This window comes from Dermacentor silvarum, chromosome 7, assembly GCF_013339745.2.
Source record: "Dermacentor silvarum isolate Dsil-2018 chromosome 7, BIME_Dsil_1.4, whole genome shotgun sequence".
Taxonomy (NCBI): Eukaryota; Metazoa; Arthropoda; class Arachnida; order Ixodida; family Ixodidae; genus Dermacentor; species Dermacentor silvarum.
In genome coordinates this window covers 162682597-162702816 of record NC_051160.1, presented here as the reverse complement: position 1 = coordinate 162702816, position 20220 = coordinate 162682597, and the positions used below count along the sequence as shown (strand labels likewise).

Genomic DNA, 20220 nt, shown 5'->3' with positions numbered 1-20220 from the left:
TCAAATCCTTTTTGAAATCCAAAAATATGACCTCCACTTGTCGATATTTGTCCAGTATGCTAGCGAAATCATGAATAACAGTTGTTAATTGCGTTACAGTAGAAAAGCTCTTTCTAAAACAATGGTGTAGGGGTGACAAAATGTTTCTGTCTCTCAGAAACTTATTAATTTCATTAGCTATTATATGCTCTAAAAGTTTACTACAAGAGGAGGTAAGTGATATGGGACGATAGTTTTCTTATAGTGTGGAACCGCCCTTTTTTAGTACTGGGATAACACGGGCAGTAAGCCAGTCTCTAGGAAGCACAGCTGAAGACAAAGATGCGTGACATATTATAACTAAGAACTGGGCTAACACTTCAGCATATCTATGAAGAAAAGCATTGGGTATGTTATCTGGCCTAGGAGTCGATATTGTTTTTATATTTAAAAGCATAGAAAAAACGCCGGGCAAAGAAACTATGTTATATTCATCATTCAGGGTGATTTGATCAGAAAGAGAGAGATTTAACGAGCCCTAAAAAATGCAGTTTTTCAAGTGTAAAATTTTTTTATCTGTAAAAGGGGACATCATGTGTTCATGTAGATCATGTAGGAAGTGTGCAACTTCCTGCATGATCTACATGAACACTTGACGTCTGTAATCATGTGTTGTTTACAGCATGGGGTAATAGCGGCATTGTTTTTTCATTTTCGGTGTCAAAAACACCTACTTTTGGGAGTGTTTCGTGACGCATCTATTTGTACTATTTCAAACAAAGTTTTGCAATGGGCTGCTCTATATCTACACTATCTAAAACAAGGCTCTTTATAGAGCTCTAAATTTTGTTGCAGTTGGCCTTTAAGTGTTTTTCAATAGTGCAGTGTAATACCACATTCAGAAGTAAGCAAGGACTCAAGCTGGCTATGCTTGACAACTCTTGTCTGCTGTGTCAAGTCATGGCCACAATGGTGGGGCCACTGAACGTAAGAATGAAAGTTTGTTCTTAATTTTCACAGCTTACGGTCGACCCATTTCAATCAGTAAAGCAAGAATAAAATTATAAAGAGATACTGGTCTGCCCTGCTTTTGTGTTACTCTTTTGCTATCCCTCTAGGTGCATAAAGGTTTGACTGCTTGGGAAGGAGCCAAGGACTGTGCAACAATCATTGGAACAGGAAATAGTAGGCTTAAACATTCTGAAAGAATACTTTGTTAGTCTAGTAAGCTTACTTATTGTCCCTTTGTGCTGTAACGTTTGTCTATTTGAGGAGAGGCCAAGGACCGTGCAGTGAGGGTTAGAATGGTAAACGATACGCATAACATTAAGATAGAGATAGAAGTGTGGATCAACAAGCAAATTCAGGCAGGTGGTAGTCTTACAAGATTAATGGCAACCTGCAGCAAAGTTTTGAACCTCGTAAAAGGCCTACTTTCAGATGGCTTATGTATAGAGCTGCCTCCGTGCAAAATTTTACACTTGAAATACGAGTGGATGTGTCACAAAAGCTTGCAAAAATAGACGTTTCTTTATACTTATACAGAAAAAAAAAATGTGACGCCATTGTTGCCCACTGGAAGGGATGCAGAATGTTGAAAACCAGCGCAGCTCCTTGCCATGACTTCCAGGATTAGGCGGGGTCCACGGTGTGCAGTGGCCACCTTGTTTACACCACATTTACACCACATACGCTATCACCCAGCTACTGCTAAGGGCATCCGCTAACAACTAGTGGGCCTAGGTGTTGTTTAAAGGCCACTAATTGGCTATGGTGTTGGGCTGCTAAGCACGAGGTCACAGGATCAAATCCCGGCCACGGTGGTCGCATTTCGATGGGGGCGAAATGCGAAAACACCCGTGTACTTAGATTTAGGTGCACGTTAAAAAACCCCAGGTGGTACAAATATTCCGGAGTCCCCCAATATGGCGTGGCGTGCCTCATAATGAGATCGTGGTTTTGGCACGTACAACCCCATAATTTAAAGGCCACTACAGTATAGACCACTTATAACGTAACCGCTTATAGTGCAGGACCGGATATAGTACGGTCTTTTCAGACTCCCGTTAATTTTCCCATAGCACTCTATATACGCATACCATTTACAGTGCAGCCGCGTGAGACGAAATACCGGTCATAATGCGGCTTCCGCGGGAAAATCTCGCCACAAGGGCGGCAGCGAGCACGCTTCTCAACAAGGTGCGTGCTGCCGGCCAGCGTATGCATTATTCAATATAATCAAACTCTCGTTAATTCGGACTTATTTGGCCGTACATCGGTTAATTCGGACTACTTTCGGCGCTCGGTGACCGCGGAGCGCCGCAAATGTGCGACGCAATAGAGCGAGAACGGCGCTAGCGTCCAACCGAAACGAAGCGGCGGAGTCCGCATCGCCACAGCCATCAGTTGAAATCGTACGTGAATGACAGCAACCGCGGAACGCTTCGAGCCTATTTGTGTCTTTAAAGCCTGTATTGCGTTTACTGCTGCGCATAACACCGCGTTGGCCGCGGGCTTTCGTAACTGCGTAGTCATCATCCATGATTGCGTCGATAGCGGCCACAGTTTTCTCCGCAGCGGTTGCAGCGAACAGTAGTTTCGTTTTTACTCGGTACGCGCGTCGGCCGCGTGCCTAAAGAACTGCGTAGTCGCCATCGATGATCGCATAGATAGCGACCGTGGTTTCGACTGCAGTTGTTGCAGCGAATGGTAGTTAATTCGTCCAGACTCGGTGCGTGCGTTGGGCACGGGCCTTCAGCACCGCAAAGTCGCCGTTCATAATCGTGTCGATCGTGGTCACGGTTTTTTTCCGCAGCGGTTGCGGCAAACAGTTGTTTCGTTTTGATTCGGTGCAAAACTGTCGAGCTTGAAGAGCATCGGCTACATCGCGATTATGTTTTCGCCAGTGAGCTGGCGAAAACGTAATCGCGATGTGCGCGCGATATTAGAAAGCTCGTCTACATGCTTGGTCTACATGTTTTGCATACGTGCAGTGCTTGAAAATCGTTGTTTTGGTTATAGTGCGGTACCACTTATAGTGCAGATATTCGCGACTCCGGCGACTTACGTTATAAGCCGGTCTACACTGTAATAACAACAACCAGCCCTGTAGCTTTGCCAAGCTTGCTTCAATAGTATATCCTACTGTTCACTTATAACCAACTTAGCCCAAAGCAAAATTTCATTGTAGTTGGCCTTTAATGGAAGGAAGAAGACTTAGGCAGGTTATGTATCGCGCAGAGCAAATAATCGGGGGCCTGTCAGAGTAACAGCACAAGGGATGTGCCACACAGCAGAGGACTGTGGTGGGGCGAGATTGGGAAATTTCAAGCCTGAGGCGGCTGGTAAGAGACTTGTGGGAGAAGTGTTAGTCCTGCAGTGGACCCGCAGCAAGCTGATGCAAACTGACATTTAACCGGTGTCGTAGTGAGTGGTTGAAAATTCTGCTGTGAAAACTTTATGGCCCACAGGCCATTTTAGTGGGATTGAAGAAGTCGGGGAAAAACTGAAGCGCAAGAAATGGTTGAGTGTGAGCTGAAAATCACAGAGCTTAGCTTGCTCTGTGAACTTGGACAATGTGAAATTCGCGTTTTTGCATATTCTCCCTCAAATTGTTATGGAATTTATTTACTTTAGTTGACCCTGGACTAGCCATTATTAAGACTATAGGTCCAACCACTATTGTATGTTGTCTTATGGTATTGTATACAAACAAATAAATTAATGAATGAATCCTTTTTGCACTGTGCAGCTAACACCTTATATTGTGCCATTTGCTATTAATGGCTAATTAACACCAATTTTATGGTAGAAGGATCTCACTTAGTTATGCCCAATATAACCCAGGTATACAAACACATATTTCATCGATAGAAATTTTAATTGTGGCAAGGATCTCAATCAGGTACGCAGTTAATGTGTAGTCAATAGTTGGACCAAATATCGTCTGGTCAGGTAAAATTATAGTTGGGAATGAAGCAAATCACCGACCATAGTCAAAATAATGACTTGAGATCCATACGGATCCCTCGCTCTTAATGGAAAGCCGGCTGTGCAGGTTAGTAGCCTTGAGTGCAAAACACAAAGCTTGGAAGTGAACGTGATTGAGTGTGACAGATGATCCGTTTCTTGTGGTTTGAATGATGAAAAAGTCACAATTGAGCCTTGTTGTCACGTTCCTCTCTGTGTCTACGATGCACGCATTGTCCCAGTTTATCTCGTCACAGGTCTCTCTCGGCATGCTCTGCCAGGGTCACATTTCTCGGGGTCACCTGTAAGCTTGGTAGCTGGCACACACACACCGTGCTTCCTAGAGACACTCGCTAGAGCTTCAATCATCTACCATACGGGACGGCGACAAATTTCTGTCCTGATGCTTAAGCATCAATCACTTGCTTGGCCGCCTGCTGATTGGATAATACAGGGACGAGGTTGTGCGGTGAATACAGAAGTGCCTGTGTTACCCACACCACCACCAAAGGCCATGCAGAGGAAATGTCATTTTGCTTTGACCGTGGTTTCCCAACGGTTACTGTGCTATCACACGTCTGTCATAGCAACACAACTTTTATTGGGATGAGGTTCCCACTTATCTGATGTAGTACTGCCTTGTTACCAAAGTAATGAAGGTAGTGCCTTGATAAGTATCCATCCGAGTAGCGTCTCACACATAAATGTGGAAAGAACTTTTAAGGCTTTTGGATGTGTAATGTGTGGGTGCATTTGTGAGAGGAATTGATGAGGATGATGATTCTTGATTCTCTATCACATCGCGGACACACTTCAAATGTAATGTTTTCTTTTTTTCTCTCCCTCTCTCTGCTGATAACCCAGCATCCTGGAAATGTCAGGACCCATGCTGAAAAAGGAGGCACTGGTGAGCAGGTCACATCCTTCCTGTCGGCCAGCTGAGGGAAACTGAAAAATTCAGAAAAGGGCTGGGACATCCTTAACGTGGGGAAAAATGCATTTATTTAAAAATGACCTGCAAATGAAGAGTCATTAAAGAAGGGATTGGTTACAGGGGAAGAGAAATTGTAGAAATATAAAACAATATGTGTTATAAATGTGAAGCAAAGTGTTGCTACACACCATGAGAATTATTCTAGAAAGGATCATAACTGCAACGAAAAAAAAAAAAGAAACATAGGCAAAGATTGGCTATACAGTGTTTGGCTATGTCTAGTTGTCTAATGCTTTGCTATTGCTATCAAGCTTTCGCCATTCAGGCGAAACTGCGACTTTTTTTTTTAATCGCCTCTGACAGTTAGGGCTCTTAAGCCTTTTCAGGTAGATATGGTTTGTACACCTCCTTTAAATCTTTGAAAACTCTTGAAATTGAAACAAACATATTCAAGGGCCGTTAAAACTCCTTGATTTCCTTGAAAACTGAGGTTAGGTTGCGACTTTGAACATTCAAAGTAACAAACTCCGCTTCTTAGCTATGCTGTGGACACTGTCTATTTGGAAACAGTCGTAGGTAATTTCTTTTGAGAGTTTTATTAAACAATTGCGATGTGGCGTGTCCACAGCTACTAAGGACAGCCTTGTTTAAATCGCCGTTGCCCTCGTGGAGCTAGACAAAGCCAGATCATGTGACCAAGCCGTGCCACCACTTTATTCTTCTGGTAAAAAAAAATGTCACAGGCCTGCATGGCACATGCAGCCATTTTTGGTCACACAACATCCATCATGGCTTCGTTTTCGAGCCCTAGGCTCTAGAAATGCCTGTCTGAAAGTAAGTTTCAGGCATTTGGCTTTAACACAACAGATATCTTTGGTTGAAGTCGGACACTACAAACCATCATGCTAGAATCTGTTGACATTACAATGTTGACATATTACAATGAGAGTCAACTTAAGAAAGCAAGCTGAAGAGCTTGAAGCATATTGCCGCGACAACTTGGCCACATTCAAATTGCGCACCCTTCGTATTGGACAATGTGCACGCCGTTCCGTGGTGTTGTTCAGCAGCAACAGGCAGCGATCTTCGTGGCACGAGCAACCGGTTGGACCCGGCTCACATGCGCCACGCGCACGAGGCAGGACTCGAGAAGAAGAAGACAGTTGGACGCAAGGTTTAGAACGCGACTGCCGGGCATTCTTCACAACCGCAGTGACTTTAAGTCGTGGGCACAGGTTCGCCCTTATTAAATATCGTTGTTTTCTTAACCTGTGTTCCTCAACATCGTTACAATATGTCCAACTCAGCAGCTTCTGCCGCTGAGTCGGACAGTTGGACATGAAAAGGGAGATTTCACTAGTTTTCAGTGTATGTGTACAAATAAGGTTCGGCATCCTTGAAATCCTTGAATTGTCCTTGAATTTTGAGTCAGATTTTCTGTACAAAACTTGGATAGATTCCTGGAAAGAGGCACAAATTACCTGTGTGAAAAATCAGTGTCCAGGTAGCTAATAAGGAAAATGCACAATTTTTTAAAAATTTACTTTAGGGTGCATGCCAAAATGACACAATTGGAGCCTAGCAGTAGTGAAGCCATGTCTGCTTGGTCTTGACTAGCACCATTTTTGAGATATCAGCTTTCATAGTGTGCTGTAAAATACATTGCAGGCATTGTTATAAAGACTAGAAATGCTTCTCTCCCTGCTTGCATTCTTGACCAAAAAAAATGATGCATTGCACATGAAGTATGCGTCACATAATTTGATGTGTGTGTCAGAGAGCGGTTATTACCATTGCCTAGCCCATGGCCGAAGAGGTTGTGGAGCCACTTGTGTGGGTGACAGCTGTGCGCTGCATTTGCAGAGGGATGCCATACAGCGGACACGGGACCAGGTCGCCTACCTTCGCATCGTCCTCGAGGACCTCAAGAGGCGAAGAGAAGAGGGCAAGTTTTTCCCTGGCGTAGGGGCTGGGCTTGTGGCACATGCCAAATGTGGTGTACCAGATATGCATGGTCCTGCCAGCGTAGCTCTTGCTCGTGTAATGCACAGATGTGGGGATTCTGGAGTCTTGTGCCCCCTGACATCCCGACGTCTTCTGACGTTCGGCCTCCTCGCTTGACGCACACACGGTGCTGGAAATCAGGGGGACAGTTACACAGCTCCAACAAGAGGTGGCTCAACCATTTTAGTGCGAGCGCCACTTGATGGAATGGTTAACGCTGGCGGGAGAGCAACTTGCTTTCTGCTCTTCGGCTTCAGACTGTTGGCATTCACGGACCGACTGCACACTTGGTGCACATTGAGGGACTGGAACCGGCATGGGCCAACTCGAATGCTAGGATGCGCTTCCATTTGTAGGACCACGCCCACGAGTGTTTTAGACCTCGATCAACATGTAGCATGGGCAGATATTATTATTATAATTTTAATATCACATTTACTCATTTTTGTAATCAATATGACACAGATGGGGTGGGTATTGAAAAGTGCATGATGGTGGAGATTCTGTACATGCCTCTCATTGTGCATTACATTTGGCTGCATTTATTGTGTAGGCTTGTGTGAATATTGAATTTTCAATATTTGATCAAATACAATCAAACCTGGATATAACGAAGCTGTACTTGGAGCAAAAGACTTTGTTAAATTGTGAATTTAATTAATTCGAGGTTGTACAGTTTCAGCAGTAAAAATAATTTCACAAATTCCCAGAACATTCCTGGTGAATAGTATCTTGTCAGTAAGCACTTATAAACAAATCACAAGAAGGTCGGGCCACAATAGCGTGGGTACAAGCACCAGCTCGTGCGGGGCAGATCACACTGAGAGCAATGCATCGGCGTGGCTCACGGCGTTGCGTGTGTTGCGTCGTGCGGCACCATAAATCTTGGACACCTTGGCTGACCGCTCTTAGTTCCTGCAGCCGTCACCAGATGGCTACCACAAATTAAAAACAAAAGTGCGAAAAGATATGGATGTTCGTCCTGCAAAAATAAAATGTCACAGTTTCACTTGAAAAGCAGAGCATTCATGGCGATATGAACGAGACAACTACACAAAGTGACGTTCGAAGTTTTATCGGTGTCATGCACACTCAGGCAAACAGAAACAAATCTCACTCAATGACCACGAACACTCGCTGTCAACGCAAGCGAACACTTCACACCGTGTCTCGGAAACTTGAGATTACACAACCGCCAACACTGGACGTGCGGGAACACAATACACATCAAGGCACCAATGATCTGGGCATGGCCTTTGCACTTGCTGCAGATTACCTCCAAGATACGGCAGGTGCGTGGCTTGCATATGGGCAGCCATGTGCAGCCATGGCAAGAGTAGAGGAGGAGACGCGCGCAAGGGGGAGAGGGCAGATAGGCACGTTTCTCTCGCACCACCCCCTTTGCGCTGAAGGAATCGTCAGCTTTCGTGTTTCTCCAAGTGCTCCAAGCTGGCAGCACAACCAGTGGTGCAACTGTGTTTGCTGCGCACCACATCGCAGTGGGCACGCTTCACACAATTTTTGCCACTCAAAATTTTCATGTGGAAGGACGCCTGCAAATAACTTTTGCCTCGGCTGACACTTTTATAAGTTTTTTTTATCAGATTTACCAACATACAAGCTCCATGTATATGCTTGAAATGGCCAAAAACTTTGTTAAATCCTAAACGTGTCTCAAAATTACTTCAATAAATTGCAATAAAAATGCACCATTATTAATGGAATCATCATCAGGAAATGAAGGTAGTTTCTTACATCGCAAGATTTGGTAAATCGAGGTTTGACTGTATTGTGCTATTCAGTATTTGCTTTGGCTGGAATTTCAGTATGGGAAGTTTTAAAGTATTCAACACTAATGCATGGGAATTTAGAAACATGTATAAAACTTGTTTAATCAACAGTTTTGATTTTGGTGAGCAAGACGCATCACATGACTCGTAGCCAAGACAACCCAAAATTGAGAGCTGCCAACTGATTTTTTGCACCTGACCATTGAACATTGATCCCGTGGTGCCACCACCTTCTCCAGTGAACCAGTGTGCAACAGGTATTGAAGTTTCGGGCGCCGTAAGACATCTGGCTGGAGATTTCAGACACGATCTGCATGCACGTAGTCGTTAAAAAAGGTGGCTGCAATGATTGTGCCATTCAGTTGTTCCCAATATTCTCGCTTTCGCTGACAATATCTTTTCTTGGCTTCCAAGGAGACGTACGGCCGCAGTGAATAGATTTGCATCGACTCAGCACTAAATTGTAACCTTGGTCGCCGACACCTGCCAAAGCAGCAGTCAGCTAAACCCTCGTGGGAAGTTTGCCACTTATCGGTGTGATCGGGCCAGAGATAATGTGGACGGGTGTAGACTGAGGGTCGCTGCAGCGGCAAAGATGCCTATCAAGTTCATCTCTATATTTACCGTACGGAATGAGTTAAAAGCAGCCTTACTGCCGGTGTCGTACAGCCAAGGTCGTACTTCGTGGCATCACGAAGACGCGTGAATGCAGAACGTGCATGCCCAGTTTCTTGGCTTAAGGTGTTCCTAAAAAGCTATCGAGGCCCCATGCCCTTGAACTTGGCTGTTAAAAAGCCTTAAAATTTTTTGCACAAGTGCTGCTACAAACCCTGGGCCTGAGTGTTCTGCACCTTGTCCCCTGTCCTAACAGAGGACTCGCAACTGAAGCAGGAGCGTTTCGAGTACTGCCTGGCCGAGCAGGACGTCCTGCACGTGCAAGGCCAGTTGCACCAACGATCGCAGCAGCTGCACGAGCTGCAGGAATCTCTGGAGGAGAAACGTCGGCGACTTGCCGAGTGCCAGCTGCGGCGCCAGGAACTGGTGCGAGCATATGTGGGCGACCTCGCGCGCGACATCTTTCCCATTCACGAGGAGGAGCGTCCGCAACCGCTGGGGAGCAGGTGGGTGGCTGCCAACAAATACTAGAGCAGTTTTTGAATGTGCATTAACAGCATGACAGATGGAGAGCATAAGCATACGTGGGATGTCCTGTGCTGACATGACGAGTTCTTTTTCTCTCTATTTGGCGGCTATGAAATGGTGTCACCTGAAACGTATTACACATTACTTCTGCTTTTAGAACTGCTGTTGATATAAGTTAGAACTGTTATTATGCACACATTATTGTGTTATTTCCTTTCTTTCGTGCCTCTCATGCTTGAGAATTTCGTGCTTGCGATATTCAGTAAATAAGATAAAATAAATAATAAAATAAGAAGTGTCCATGGGAAAGCATGCAGCATGAAAGTAATGATAACAATAATTTCTATTTACATGTCAACATACAAAAACAAAAGCATGGGCTTACCAAAGCCACAATGAGGTTTGTTGGGTGACACCCAGCAGTGGCGGCAGTGTTTTAAGCAATTTGTAAATAATAGAAGTTGTGGTTGACAAGGTTGCGAAAACAAAAACAAAAAACAAGTGAATAAACATATGAGAAATTTTCTAAGCCAAGTATTGATGCTCATATGTGGCTGTGTGATGTTAATAAGGTACAGGAATATACGCAGTGGCGTACTTTGTTAAAGGGGCCCTGAACCACCTTGATGAAAAAACACAGTCCGCAGACACCATACGCGGCTGTGAAAATCTCTGCCAAGTTTTTCAATCATGCACGACACTTAGAGCTCGCAAGCAAAGCACAAAATCACCTCCCTTTCAAACGCTCTCTTTTCAACAGAAGCCTGCTCCTCACTCTTTTCTGGACGCTTTATTTCGTGATATAGCAGATTCCAATACACGCCTGCTATTGCAAAATAGCTGATATCAATCAAGAAGGGTGTTTGGATCAGTGCACATCTTTCCGCTGTTACTGTGTATATTTTTTGGCACAGTCTAATAAATAGGCGGAAGTAATCGAAAATCTGCTTTTGAATTTCTATAACAATTACATACTTCTGAAAGAAGCCGACTATCGTCTCCTCACGCTCAGCCGCAGCCACTTGCGTTGTAGCCTACTTTCCACTTTATTGCCGGTGGTCACTTTATGCTAGTTCATATAATCTGTACCGATATGTGTGAGTGTTTAGAACACCCAAAATAAATGTGGCTCATAATATAGAGAGAGGGCACTTCAGTTATGGAATTGTATGAATTGCTGTCACCCCAAAATTTGTACTAGTCGTGATCGTATTCCCGAGGTTTTACCGCAACACATTTAGATATGTTTAGGACAGGAGGGAAATAAACTTTATTTTATATAGAGGGGAGGAGAAATGGAACCCAGGCTGGACAGGGGGACTAGGTCGGGGGGCCCAGGGAGCCGCAACACTAGCCGACCACTCTGCCAGCGTGGTTTGAATGACCAGGTCTGTCGATTGCAGTGTCGATTCCCACACCTCCGGTGAGGGAGCTTGCTTTGTGAGGTCTCTAGGGGGCAGATTGCTGAGGCATCCCCATTAAATGTGGTCCTGGCTCGCCTCTGCCAGGCCACAATATGTGCATTTTGATACATTATTATCTTTGATGATGGCAGCCTGGCGCCTGGGGCTTAAAACGCTATGGGTTTGCGCCCACCTGAGAGTGCACGTTGTGCACTGCGCACGCGTAGGAGAGTCGTGCGGTGGCGGATAGAGTCGACATTCTTCTCTGTAGATGTTCAGCCAGTCAACGTAGCTTAGGGCTGCCCTTTGGGAGTCCGGTACATGAGGCTGGCCCACCACCCGGTTGGTTGTTGCTCGGGCAGCAAGGTGGGCCGCTTTGTTTCCCTGATTTCCCGTGTGGGCAGGCACCCAGATGAGCTTCATTCATCTCTTGTTGTGGATTTAGTGTATTTTGGGCTGTTGGGCTCATAGACCCAGACATATAACTTTTAATGGTAGACATTCAGTCGGATACGAAGCACCGAGTTTCCTCGATGCTCGTTCCTTGAGCAATCGCTGCTTCCTTGGCTTCCTCGGAGCAGAGGGAATGGATGATGTTTTCATCCGAGCCCGGAAGGGTGTGCTTCTGCATTCACCTTTGTGCTGCCCCTCATTCGTAAGACAAGTGAACACAGCTGTGACTGTGCTGCTCTCTGCATATGTGAAAGTGTACTAGGCTATCCGCAACGCTAACAGGACAAGCTTTGAAGTGCACCTGCTCACTCCGTCTACATTCAGAGCCGGTGTAGTTGTCTCACAGCGAGGTATAAAATTGTAATGACAAGCTGTTAATGTGGCTAAGCACCCTTTGTTGGATCACATACACCACGCCAACCACGAAAATAACGCAAAACTGATAAAAATGTTTGGAGCGTAATCAGTGGGCTGGTGTCAGAACCCAGCCTTCAATTTTTACCACCGCTGCCCATTGCTTATGGCAGTTTTCATCAACAGGAAACTTATGAAAACTTGAGCCTGCTTTCATTTGTCTCTCGGCACAACTCACGTGACGCAGCTTGTTGGCATACTGTGTTTTTCTTCTTTGCAACACTGCTAACCATACATGCAACTGCAATAACCTCACAGAAACAAACACTGAGTGAGGTCGGCAGAGTCGACAGAGTGCCTACCGCGACAAAGTCAGCATTAACCATAGCGTCGCCGCATTGTCCTGACATCGCAGGGTGAAGGCTTCAAATACTGCATGCATTTCACACACTGGCAATGTCGCATGATGTGCAATCTTTTTTTTTTTTTTTCCTTAAAGCATGGAGCCCAGTGGCAGCAGTAGTGCTGGAGTGACTGCAGCCGGTGGTCGGGAGCAGCATGAACTGGAGGAAGCCCAGCAAACAGTGTACGTGCGGGGCCGCTGGGTTCACCTGGCACCCACCGAGGGATGCTACAACCTGGTCGGGGTCCGTCTGCCCACCAGCGGGGACTACTCCCAGTACTGCCACTGGTGTACGTGCACACCAGTCGTTTCATTTATGCCACCTTGAACTCCATTACATAGGGGGGGGGCGAAGTCCTTTACAGCTTTACAGGAAAGTGAGCAAGATACACTATAGAGTTTAACCTCAGTATAATGAACATGGATATAATGAATTATCAGATGTAACAAAGTAAATAAAAATGTTTCTCATTGATACTAGCATGTAACAAATTCCAAGTCCGATGCCATAAATTTTGCTGAGCATGCCGAGGAAGCAAGACAGCTCACGGACATTAGAATAAATAGCCAACAAGACCTCGATGTCTGATGTTACAATCAATGGCATCAATGCACCGCGTACCAGCCCATCTGAAGAGCCCGGGTTTTAGCGTCTGTGTGCCGCCGAGGCTTCTTGGAAAAACTTCTATGCTAGTAGTACTTTGAACCGTACAAAGTTCTACAGCAGCTTAGCGATGTCAGCTATGAGGTCGTTGCCAAAAGCTAATCGTGCTCGAGGTGCTGTCAGCAGCTGCCTGAGACTGTCCACATGGTACACATGATGTGAATAGCGTTCTCAGCCTACTAAACCCAACTTGGTGCGCTGCTGTCTAACTGTTACCACCTGACTCTTGATTTCGAAGCTGGTTTCATCAGCACAGCTGCCGGATGCTCGACCCATTAGACCCTGACGCAAGCCTTGAAATCCAACATAACACCCTTGCCAGCTTCCTGTCATCATCACGCTGCCCTAATCATGCTGTTGTCATTAAATAGTGATCATTCCTTTGTTGGCATGCCATTGTCATCGTTGCACTGTTGTCGTACAGCTGTCATACTGTCATCATGATGGCGGTGTGGTTGTCCCATCATTGTGATTTGAGCTTTGTCATCTGATTTTTGTCATGCTGTTAGTCACAATTTCCTCATTGTCATGTAGTTGTCATTATTTCATAGTGTCATTCCATTGTCATCATCGTCATAGCGCCTTCATCTTATTGATGTCATTCCATCATAATCATGCTATCATGCCACTGTTCTTATGCGATTGTCATACAGTCGTCAACACGAATTCATTGTCATACCCTTGTTGTGCCGTTTGTACGCTGTTGTCATACATTTGTTGTCAGCCTGTTATCATGCCATCGTCGCCATAACACCTTCGTCAGTCCACCACACTGTCGTCATTCAAATGTAATTTATTCATTCGTTGTCGTACTGTCGTGGTCATTCCATTGTTTGTCATGTAATTGTTGTCATACAGTCATCTTCACGCCATCGTTGTCTTACAGGCGTTGTGATCCCATTGTCCTCACTTTGTCGTCATTATACAGTAGAACTAGTGCTGTTACGTTCCCGGGTGCTGCGTTTTCCCGGCTGTTACTTCGTTTTCGACCGGTCCCTGCACAGCTCCCATAGAACCCAATGCATTGGTAACCCGCTGTTACGTCGAGACTGTGGGACCGTTCCCGCATCATACGTTGCGAATTGCCACCCTGCGCCGGCCCGAGCGGCCATTTTGATTTTTCATGTCGCTTGGCTTGGTTGCTTGACGATGGCATTGGCCGCCCAAAGTGCCGGGGGCGTCACTTATGACGTATTTTCGGTTTCCGCCAGCAAAAGTATGGCCCTTGTGATCCGTATTTGCTATCTAAAGATAGTGTCTATGACGCGTTGCGACCCTAAAATTGGTTTTGGCTCATAGATGTTCCGTATAAAGTCCAGGGGTGATAACGTTGTTGCCGCACGCCATGTGCTGTATGTGCGAGTGAAAGCATGCAAGGGGAGCCGACAACCGCGTCTAAATCTCACGCGTGAAAGAAAGAAAAGCAGGGAGGAAGCGCGCCTTCTTCCGTTGCGCTGAAGGCACCAGCGAGGGGGGAGGGATAGCGGGCAGCATTGTACTCTGGCATCAACTGCGTACTGCACGGCAGCGCGCGGTCGCGTGGGTCGTATCTTGAAAGTGATCTGTGTTGGGGGCAGAGTCTACGCAGTCTAGGTGCATCTGTGGCTCGTAGCTTTGTGCGTGCTGTGTGTTCTCGTTGCTAAGTTTGCGTTGAAGCGATAGACAACAGCACGAATGTCTCTTCGCTCGCGTCTGCAGTGGCGCTTAAATTCCTTCGCCCGCGTTTGACAGCGCGTTTCCGCGCTCATTGAGTGTGATGTGTTCATGTTTGCCTGTGGGCGCTGACACCATGCTTGTTAATATAGTTAATAAGCGAATATTTACCAAGTTTATATGGGCGACAAAACACTACTATTCTTACTTTGTATAGCTGTTTACTACAGTATAGACCACTTATAACGTAACCGCTTATAGTGCAAGACTGGATATAGTACAGTCTTTTCAGACTCCCGTTAATTTTCTCATAGCACTCCATGTATATGCATACCGCTTACAGTGCAGCTGCGTGAGACGAAATACCGGTTATAATGCGGCTTCCGCGGGAAAATCACGCCGACAAGGGTGGTAGCGAGCACGCTTCTCAACGAGGTGTGCCATGGTGCGCCCACCGATGGGAGAGGAGATCAACGAGGGCGATGCGGAGGAGGAGCATGAGACATGGAGCATGAGTCCAAGGGCAATAAAATCGTTGCCACGCGCCGTATGTGCGAGTGAAGGCGCGCGGGGGACGCGCGCCTTCATGCAGAGCGAATGCACAGCGGAGAGCAAACGCGACTTCCATCACGCGAAAGGCCGTGGGGGTATGGGAGGGAGGGAGGGAGGGCAACGCTGTGCTGCGGCACCAAATGCGTATCTTGCAACCGGGCGCAAGGGGAACTGGCGACGCAATCTCCCACGCGATTTCCGCAGTAAAGCGGAAAGGCAGCACGGGAGGGAAGGGGGGGGGTGTGGCTTCTACTGTGCCAACAAGTGCGTTTGCTGGCTGTCGGTGTTGTCGTGCGCACTGTATCTTGAAAGCGATCTCCACACGGCTCTGACCTTTGTATGCACTGTGCTTACGCCTCTCAGTTTCCGTTGAAGCGATAGACCGCACGAACCTTCGCTTGCTACAGTGGTCGCGTTTTGACAGTGATTATTTGCGGTCATCGAGTCTATTCATGTTTGCTTGTGCGCGTTGACACCACGCTTGTTAATTCATTTAGTAAGCGAATGTGTCAAGTTTATGCAGCCGATAAAACTACTGTCCCTACTCCTTATAGCTCTCTACTAATTTGCTATCGCAGTGGATGCTTCACCTTTCGGGTGAAACTGAGACATCTTTTTTTATTTTGTCTGCTTCATGCGAAGATCGTGGGTACTTGGACATTAACCTTTTAACGTTCGTAAATTTAAACGGATGCAAAACTCCCAGTCGCACGCTTTGATTCTCGGATACGCGCGACTGCTTGGTGTACATGTTTTGCATACGTGCAGGGCTTGAAAATCGTTGTGTTGGTTATAGTGTGGTACCGCTTATAGTGCAGATATTCACGACTCCGGCAACTTACGTTATAAGCGATCTACACTGTAATTTGCTATCGCAATCGATACTTCGGCTGTCGGGCAAAAGTACAACTTTTTTTCACACGTAAGAATTAAAATAACATTGTGTGCAGTTCAACACTACTCCCATTTCTCAATTTTTCTTGTTTCCCGGAGGCTCTTGCGTTTCCCGGCTCTTACGTTTTTTTTTTTACGGTCCCATGAAAAACGTATCAGCAGGGTTCTACTGGACCATCATCACCATTTCAGTATTGTTATCTCATTGCCATCATCCTGTTGTCGTCATGGCCAACCCTGGCGAGCGAGTGTCATACCGTAGTGGGCTGATCCTGTAGACAGTGTATGTCAGATGCAGAGAAATCCCGTTGATTCGAACCCATTTAATTCGAACTTCCAGTTTATTCAAACTGACGCTGTGGTCCTGTCAAAATTATGTGTATTTCAATGTGCAAAGACGCCTTGTAATTTGAATGCGTAATCATTCACGATGGTCAATTCGAACATCGTGTGCCACCTACCATGCTCACAGCCGCACAAACGCACACGACGAATCCTCCGACCTGGCAGCTGCTACCGGCGGCTGCTATCGTCTTTCATTGCAAGTACTGTATTTTGGTGCACCAAGAATTTAAAATATCCTTTTTACAGGTTGTATGCTAATTTTGCCTTGAGGTGCGGTTTCACAGCAGCGAAAATTTCCCCTAGAAGTGTGGCTTCATGGCAGCACGTGCCACGCTGCCGGGAAGCAACACTTCCAGGGCTCATCATTCAAGTGTTAGCTCAGTACGCCACATGCGCCACCTAACGTAGTGCTGCAGGTAAATTCTCCATATAATGAGCCTCGTTTAATTAGAAAAAAATTTTCAGGCTCCTTCGAGTTGAGCTTAAATTATTGATATTCCACTGTATAGCCGAAGCAATGGAAAGTTAGAATGACTCCTACAGATTGTAAATAAAGGTGCCTTCAGCAATACGGTGTGTCGCCACATTGCTTGAATGCTAATTGCAGTAACGTTGATAGTCATCATGAGATGGGTTCTGCCAAAAAGGTTTTTGTTAACGACTTGAGCACCCTCTTGTTTGCTGGGCATCGGCTGCTACTTATGGATCCTTGGGATGATGCTCCCTCTGGAGAGAAGCAAATTCCATGTCCCTAATCCATGTCGAACTGCACTGATGATGAACACCTCAAGCGTTGAGAGCGGTTCAAGAGAGTGAACTCAGCTTTAATCCGCTCTTAGAGAGGCCCACTGGTTCTCATAATTAAAGATATCTCTGTCCACTCTTGTGCTCAATGAACCATGACAATATGCTTATAGTGAATATTGGATATAACAAAGGAATTTTGGGTTGGAGGCAATTTAATTATAATGAACTTAAACTGTAGCAGTACAGACATCTTCATTTACACAAGGACGGCTTTGGTGCCATGAAAAGGTGGGCTAACGTGTGGTCCCACACTTCTCGTCTCGCAGCTGGAAGTTCAAAACGTCTCCTTCATGTAGTAGCTCAAAATATTTGAAAGAGAGGCAAGAAAAAGTGCCATCGCCCTGCTATTTCTTCTCCTTTGTCCGGTTCTATACAGCCTTTTCCAGGGTAGTCCAAGTAAACAAGGTGCTCTGTGCATCTGTACTGACCGTCAAGTGTTGTTTGTCAACGCAGTAGCTGAACAACAGGAACGTGCGTGGCCTGCCCCAGAGGAGCCGTGCAATGTGGGCTACACGCTGTCGGCAGGACTCATGTACGCAGCCCAGATGGTGGCCGTCCTGGCATTCTATCTCGACGTGCCTCTGCCCCACAGCCTCTGCTACAGGTTGGTTGGAGACTGGCAGCAGCTTTTGCGATTCTAGAAAGCATTTGTGAACTGTTCACAAACACACACAAACATATTCTATATTCGCACTATAGCAGCAATAATAATAAGTTGTTTTACACATTCAATAAAATGCTACTTGTGCATTTCTGCTCGATTCATGGAAAAAAGAATTCCTTGGCGTTACCCTTGAGAACGATGCGTCTCTAAAAGGTTTCGCTTTCGCCTGGCTCTGCTCCACTCGCACAGTCGTGTCTCAGTAGTAGTAGTTTCGTTACTGCATACCGCTGCGTGGGCTTTGCTCGCTCGCGAAACTCGCTCTAACTGCAAGTATGCAAAATAGCCACGTTCATGTGATGTCAAGTGCCAGAATGGTGTAGGCCACTTGACCAAGAGCAGCTGCAACAATGACAGCAACGTGACTTGCCACAGAGTGAACCCCTATGCTCAAAGTGGCTAAGTGCTATACCTCTGCAAGCACTCGGCAGCTTTGTCCACATCGCATTGTGAAGTGTCTGGCAGGACAACACCGAAATGGCACCAACTCAGCGACAGAATTACAGTGTGGCGTTTAGGCGGAAAGTTTTTCTTCATGCCGAATCAACCAGCAACTTGGCAGCAGAGCGTCATTACTGCATTTCGTAAAAATGCATGTGAAATTGGCAGCAACAAAGGGACGAGCTTTTTGTGCGCGCAGTATTGCGAATGTCCTTCCAGGGCCCAAAGGAGGGCAAGATTCCTGTCATTGAAGACGTTGTGGAAAAGTGGGTGAAAGAACAGCGGAACAAAGGCCTGAGCGTATCGTACGAGGACATTCAGGCGAAGGCTCGCAGTGTCACAAATAAATTGAAAATGGCCCGCAGTGAGTTCAAAGTTTCAAAAAAAAGTGGGTGTCGAATTTGTGAAGCAGAACAGGCTGAGCTTGAGGAGGTGTACCACCTGCAATGCAAAAGAAGGCGTAATAGAAGGCAAGGAAGACGGCCACAATACAGTCGAACCCACTTATCAAGTGCCACAAAAATTCCATTTTTACTACCGATAATTGTTATAATCGGGTTGCATGAAAAGAATCGAAATAGGGGGATGGCAGAGCTGATGTGAGAAGACTATAATTGTGGGGAGGTCAGTGCCCCTCCCCACCACCTTCCTTCATCCGGCTGGTGATTGTGTTGACTCGTTTAACTGTTTAACTCTGCTTCCTGCACACTCCGATCGCGTGCAACAAGCCGCGGCTGTCGGGGTTCAAGAATGGCATTGCTATAACAACTGCTAACGGGTCACGGGCGGCAAGTGACATGTGAGCTCCGCTGAGGCATCACTTTGGTGGCCTCAAAGGGGCCTTTTAAAAAATGCGAGAAGGTTACTGCGGCAGCCTCTCAGCTTGAGAAATCCAGAAGCGCTGGGGCAAGATCGCCACAAGCATCTTGCCACGTACTTCTCCCTGGCTTGCACGAGAAAACCACATGTCCGTTGGCTTTGCTTGCTTTGCGCAAAGCTTACTGACATCCTTCTCTCGCAAAGGTCCTTCATGAAAACAAAGCCCCGGAGGGACTGAATCATCTGCAGGGCCTCCTGCGAGGACAACTTTGAGGCAGCCTGCGTCATCGCTGCCGTCTTCGCCATCACTGTCACCGGCGCTATCTGATGCAAGCGCTTACGTTCGTGATGAAGCACTTCGTTTCCAAATGTATAGCGGTGCACTTTCTTTTCACCGGCAACGTCGTGCATTGCTGATGATCAGCGGGCGAATCAGCCATCTTCAGTTTCGGCAGCAAGTCAAATAAGGCTAAGAAACTATGTGGCCCAGTACAACTTCGACACAACTAACAAAAACGAGCATGAGTGACTTAATTCCTCGGTAGAGCTGCGCAGAATGAGGGGCCAGCGAGCAATCTGGGAGCAGGGCCCAGCGCTATCAGTGCAGTTGGCGTGGTCCATTCATGTTTCAGAGGATGGCGTGGCATAGAGCTATAGGCCCAGTCCATTCGTGTTCAGAGGGGTAGAAGGGCAACAGGAGAGATGCGCACGAGGCTGGCGATGCGGAAAAGGCTGGAAAACAGCACGCGGGGGTGTGCAGCAGCCTTGAATTTCTTTTTTCATTGCCTCACAAGTGTCAGTGGGGGTGGTGGTGTCACGCTAAAACCCCATCAAAAACCTGTCGGAACCTCGCGTCTTGTTCACTTGGTATATACCAAAATTGGCATGGAAGGGTATGAATGTATGACTAACATGACTGATAGATTTTGACATCAATAACATCACATGCTCG

General features: G+C 46.3%; 1 protein-coding gene across 1 annotated transcript in view; it reads left to right on the top strand.

The window, feature by feature from the left end:
• The window catches only part of LOC119458639 (beclin 1-associated autophagy-related key regulator-like), a 55055-nt gene that overhangs the window by 8861 nt on the left and 25974 nt on the right, over positions 1-20220 (top strand). The window contains exons 4-8 of the mRNA XM_049671657.1: positions 4813-4855; positions 6746-6974; positions 9548-9797; positions 12529-12722; positions 17801-17951. Of these exons, the coding sequence (XP_049527614.1) occupies positions 4813-4855; positions 6746-6974; positions 9548-9797; positions 12529-12722; positions 17801-17951 (867 nt within the window). The remainder of the gene's footprint in view (positions 1-4812; positions 4856-6745; positions 6975-9547; positions 9798-12528; positions 12723-17800; positions 17952-20220) is intronic.